The sequence below is a fragment of the Phaseolus vulgaris genome, chromosome 5 (genome assembly GCF_051622355.1).
Source record: "Phaseolus vulgaris cultivar YP4 chromosome 5, ASM5162235v1, whole genome shotgun sequence".
Lineage (NCBI taxonomy): Eukaryota > Viridiplantae > Streptophyta > Magnoliopsida > Fabales > Fabaceae > Phaseolus > Phaseolus vulgaris.
Genome location: NC_143502.1, coordinates 35450978 through 35457259, shown reverse-complemented (window position 1 = coordinate 35457259; position 6282 = coordinate 35450978). Strand labels below are relative to the sequence as shown.

The following is a 6282-nucleotide window of genomic DNA, read 5'->3' as shown; positions in this document are numbered from 1 at the left end:
AATACATGACACCACAGCCAACCAAGCCTCAAGAGATAACTAGACTGTATGATCCGGAATAACACATGATACCACATTAACTTATCACGCTACAAACTCGATATTTACGTGATATCATAATTGATAATTAAATACTTGTACCATGTAGTATTAATTGATTATCAATTTCATTAAATGTGAAAACCTGAATGACCTTGTCTCTTTGTTGTAGAAGATGTAGTTCGTGGAACCTGACAATGTAGAAATGATTTGTGTGAGCATTAGTGTCATTCTGTCTTTCTGTAACATACTAAAAATTCAAACTATGTATCACTGCATGCAGTATTTTAGAACACAACATGTCATGCCATTTAGGTTGTTAGTCATTTAAAAAAAAAAAAACCACGGAACTAGCATTGAAAAAAAAAAACTCTTCTCGTACTTATTTTTGAATTGTCATAATGAAAGAAAAAAAATGGAAATAACCTGCCCTGCATTCAACTCGTTAGCCATCAAATTAAGCCGTAGACAAATCAAAATAACCCTAATTTAATAATTAAAAAATAAGAAATATATTCTATAACAGTGGTGGACGAATAAAGCAGTAAAGATATGTAGACAAAAAGTAATTATGCGAAGATAATGGACCGACAACCTGAAACTTCCTTACAAAGAATTCACAGACAAACCTTGTTTTTTCTTGAATTTTTTTTGTGTGTGAATGAAGTGTTAAATTCTCCGGCAGGAGGAAACTAGCATCAATGTCGACCCAGCTGGCGGCGTAAACCTCCCTTCTCTGGAATGATATGATAATGAGAGAGAGAGAGAGAGCGATGAGGAAAAGAAACGGCGTGGTGGAGATTGGTCGTAACAGGAAGGAAGGAGTTTGGAAGAATGTGAGAGAGGAAGGAAAATTGAATAAGGAATGGCGAGGTGGCAGAGGGCACGTGGGTGTGGGGCCGAGCAGCTGGCGCGTGAATAGCAAACGGCGGAAAGGGGTTTGTGATTGTGATGAGAAGTTATGGAGTTGGTGAATGAATGATGAGTGTTGATAGGAGAGAGAGAAGGAAAATCAAATGAAGTAAAGATGACCACATCTAAATCCACATGGCGGAGTCTCCACCCAGTGATTCAAATCGGAATCTCCATGATGCCTATGCGCCACGTACAAAACCACCTTCTTCCCACAACACAACCAAAGAAAAATATCCAATAATAAATAAAGGAACCCAAAGGAAATAACCATTTTTGTTATGCCATATATGGGTCCAACACCACAAATAACGGAAACCCTCTTGTTCCCTTCCCAGCAGACACCTGGCGTCCCCGCACACCACAAAACCACACCCTCTTCTTCCCTCCTTCAATTCCTCTTCACTTCTTCAATCTTCTCATACAATCTTATCTTCCAATTCAAATCAACTTCATTACCAACAATACTATTACATCCAAATAATCTTACCAAAAACTCTGTTCACTTTTTTAAACTAAAACTAAACTCAAAACTTCATTTCTTATATATTATCACTTCAGTTAATGTACCATTGAGCATGGTTTTTTAGATGTGATGAGACCCTCCTTGCATAAGGTCCACATACATTGCACCTGCCTGGTATGGACCTATGATTTTCTTTGTTTTTAGTGAATTTCAAGGTGTGCTTCCATAAACAATTTAGTTTATGTATATTTCATTTCCTTTATTTTAAAAACTAGTTATATTTGGAATAGGATCCTACAGCTGTTAGTATACCATAAATAAAAATAATACGTTACACCATCTCTCCTGAAAACAGATATAATTATTAAAACGTAAATGTACAAAAAAATTGAAATTTGAGGAATGTTTCTTACCTTCGAGTGTTCCCACTTTGTTGTGAACATATGAGAATAAATAATTCTTAGTCTGTTTGGCATTGCTGACACTGTGTCATTGCTTTTGGTGTGCATGACGATGCATACACCAGTTTGTTCCATCTGAGCTCCCAACAAAAGTAATGAGTTGCGATCCTCTTGCTACAATATGTGTGGTAACGACATGATAAGGCAAGAGCTTCTCTCTTTCGTCAATGGAACCACACTTTTCTAAATTTGTGTCCGTTCAACGTATTGAGTTAGAGTCACAACCAATTTGTCCCATTTACCTTGCCAATAAGTTTTAAATTGTTACCAACCAAATTCTATAGAGTAAATCTAACAATATGATATGCAAGATAAAAGTTTTTTTAAAAAAATCATAGCTTCATCAATGTATATATTAAAATTGAAGTAGCCAAAAAAGACTGATAGGTCAAATTTCCTTATTCACGCATAATCCAAAAGGGCAGAAAGCCAACCCAATAAACTGGGGAAACCATTTTTGTAATTGAATTAAAAGCGGTTGAAATTTACAAATCATAGGGGCAGACGGGGGAATCGGAGTGAAAACTACTCGAGTATTAAATATTAAATAGAGAGGGTAGTTTGGGGTTTTGACTATAAACGAAGGATTAATATTTTTTTATATATATCTCAGCAACTTGCACCTTCTTTCCTCTTCTCTTCCTTCTCACGCCCATTCAACCATATCGTACCAGAAGAAGAGAGAGAGAGAAAAGGAGAGAGACTAACGAGAGAAAATTTGGGACAAAAAAGGCAAAGCAGAAGAGAGAAAGAGGAAAAGCAGAAGAGTGTGGATCATAACTCATAGCTTTAGAGATGAAGAACTGCGAGCTCTGCAAGGTTCCGGCTCGGACTTTTTGCGAGTCGGACCAGGCCAGCTTATGCTGGGACTGCGACGCCAAGGTCCACGGTGCCAACTTCCTCGTCGCCAGACACACGCGCACGCTCCTCTGCCACACCTGCCAGTCACTCACGCCCTGGAAGGCCTCCGGCGCCGCCCTCGGCAACACCGTCTCCCTCTGCGAGAGGTGCGCCGGCGGAACCGCTGAACAAGGTCAGGAGAGCCATGGAGGCAATGACGACGACATAGACACAGACGAAGATGACTACGACGACGATGATGAGACCGACGACGAGGTCGCCGCCGACGAGGATGGAGACAACCAGGTTGTCCCTTGGTCCTCCGCGCCGCCGCCGCCTCCCTCGAGCTCTTCCAGTAGCGAAGAGTCGGTTAGCTGGTGCAACAACGCCGACGAGGATGTTTCGACCACATTCAAACGACGTCGTGAGGACAATGATTTCGAGGTTTACATTAAACTAATGCTTTAATCTGTGCGTTAAGATCCATGATTTAACTATATAGATTTTATAACCTAACATGTAAATTGTATGGCTATGATTATCTATTCTCAAGTCACATAATCAGAGTCAATTTATTGATTAATCTGGTGATTTCCCCGTTTTCTAGCGATAACAAGTACTAGGAGTTTTACTTTATATAAAATTAATTTGTTGATTTCGTTTCAGTGTTCGAATTCGAATAATTGGGGATGTCAACAGAGCGATGTGGAGAGAGAAGGCTGGTTAGTTCGGTTGCGGCGGCGAACCGCCGCGAAAGGTAACGGTCTTGCTGTTGAGCGACGGAGTGGCAGAGCGGTGGCTCCCTACGGTTGTGATGATGATGATAGAGCCTCTGAAGACCTTTGATCTGAACAGACAGACACGGGGAATCTCAGCCGCGTGATCTTCGGGGCCGTACCATTGGATATTATTTATGGGCTCTTTTGATTATTAACTTCCTCTAACAGCACTCAAGTTTTTGATAATGACTCTCAAGTGTATCAATCTTTTTCTTTTTTTTCTTTTTATTATTGTTTTTTTTATTGTTTTTGGTTTCGATATTTTGAGGCTGAAGGCTGTGGGGGTGTTGTAACTTTTTACTTCTATTTTATTGTTGTAAAATAATAACATTTTTTCTGTTTATAAGTAGGTGAGGATGTTTTATGTGATGAATAGATAGGAAAAACACACGAGGCACATGAATGTGATTCCTGATTCAATACATCAATTTCTCTAACTCTGAGTTTATCCCTTCTTAGATAGTTTCTTTAGTTTACGGAAATCAATTAATTATCAATTCCTTCTATAACGGAATCTCGATAACAGAAAATGTTCAACAATATTGTCACATGTGATTTAAATTGTTTAAATTTTAAGAAAGTTGATTATGCAAACAATTTTTATTTTATTTTTAGATTATTTAACATTTATACTAAGTATAAACAAGACTCTAAAATGTTAGATAGATAAAGCATTTTTAAGTTAAACAACTTGTTAAAATGAAAAAGTAAATGAATTGTTTTAAAATAATGGGATTCTTTGCATAAAGAACAAGAAGACGCTATAACTATGCTTTTATCATCTTTTTGTGTGTGGAGTGTGCAGTTATCTTTCTGAGGTGATTCTTTTGGTTTTCGGAAGTCAATTAATTAGATAATGCAATGCATGAACCGTTGAATTCTGACACGTAGAGAGATGAATAAGGCTGCAGTTTCCCACCTAAAAGTAAAAATTAGACCGAAATTGTTGTAGCTGTTTATTTTTTAAGATATTTTTTTTTACATGTTAATTAATTTATTAAGCCACTGAGACTTCGTGCCACGCGTTTTTTTTAAATAGCCACATTCTTGGTGCGAATGAATTTAGGTGAGTTGAACACAAGTGTTCACTGTTGAGAGAGGTAGGTTTTAGGGAAATTTATTTTAAAAAAAGTATTTGGTACTTGTAGTTTAGATTCACTTACATCAATCGAGTTAAAATATTACAAAAATTAGTAAAATAAGAAATGTAATTTTTAAATATCAACCTAACTAAAAAATAATACAATTTTTAAAAAAATAATTCAAAACTTCTAGTAAATAAATAAATCAAGTTATACCAAATTTAGTAAAACTAGTTCAAAACATAAAAAAAAAAATTACAAGATAATAGTGGGTCTAGAGTTGATCTCATGTTAGGTATATTAAATTCATCACTCCATACTTATAAGAGTGGACTAGTTTGGAGTTGAAGATAATAGATCATTTATACATATCTCAATTCTATTTGAAGATTTAATAATTATATTTATTTAAAATTTAATTTAATTAATACTTGGGAGATGAAAAAGTTAATTTGATTGGTTAATAACATTATAAAAAATAAATAGTATTATTTATATTTCTAAATAAAGCATTGTTTTTATATATATAAGACTTCTTACAATGGTTATTTGCATTAGCTTTCTTTCTATTAAAATTTTCTTAATTATTTTAATCTACATATAAGAAATGTTAAGAATTATGTATTCTCTTATAAAGATTGGAGGATTGATAACTTTAATTTTAAAATGTAAAACTTATTATAGAAGTATACAATAATAGCCAAATTAAAATTTATAATATATTTTAAAATAAATAAGTTTATGTGTTTAAATTAGTATCCATTAAATTAAGAGGCTGGGTTATTAATACATAATTATCTAAAAAAGTAAATCTCTTAAAATAAATTATGGAATTGGATTGGGTTGAAGTAACTTCATCTGCATGATAAAATTATATTGTAATTGTTCTAGACAAGAATGATGGATCTTAACTAAAATATTAAATTTAGAAAAAAAAAACAAGGATTTTTACGAGTTTTGGTTCCTCCATTTTTTAACATGGTACCTTCTATCTTATCTTATGCTATACCAATTTCGTCCCTCGCCCCCTCCTCCTTTGACTTTAGTCTTTATTCACAATTAAATATCAATTTTATCTTTATAACATTTTAACCTTCCATTAAAACCATCTTGAATGTGAATGAGACATCTTGAATGTGAATGAAAAATTAACGAGATTTCACTATTAAATATTCAATATTTGACCATTTTTTTTTCCAGAAATCAACTCTTATTATATCAAAATCATCCCTAAACGAATTGGACTTTAACTATGACACTAGACAAACTCATAGTCTCAAGCTTCGAGCCTTAAAGGTTTTATAGTTGGACCCTACCTATGACACCACATAATCCCCGACCTAAGATCTTAAGCCTTAGAGGCTTATAATCGGACCATACTTATAACATCACACCATTTTTTTCACTATTTTTTATAATCTCATATTTATTCACCCCTTTTATATGATTTGTATGAGGTTTGTTTTTAGTCTTCATTCATTATATTGATTACTAGATACGCCTTTTAAAATCATGATCTGTATTAAATTGGTTTAAATGCCTTAGCGATATTATCGCAATTACTTATTAAATTGATTTAACTATCGTATCTTACCTTATAAGTCGGCTAACTACCTATAGAAAAATTAAAAAAGACATCGGGTTTGAACACTACACAACCTCTCAAGTCTAAGTGAATACTTGTTTTAATCAAGTCGACGTTT

The 6282-nt window shown here is 34.4% G+C and overlaps 1 protein-coding gene across 1 annotated transcript; it reads left to right on the top strand.

The window, feature by feature from the left end:
• The first annotated feature begins 2320 nt into the window (after positions 1–2320).
• On the top strand, positions 2321–3934 carry LOC137835512 (uncharacterized). Its single transcript, XM_068644049.2, has 2 exons — positions 2321–3162; positions 3385–3934. Exons 1-2 carry the CDS (start codon positions 2674–2676, stop codon positions 3562–3564), a joined length of 669 nt encoding a protein of 222 aa, XP_068500150.2. The 5' UTR covers positions 2321–2673; the 3' UTR covers positions 3565–3934.
• The last annotated feature ends 2348 nt before the right edge of the window (positions 3935–6282 follow it).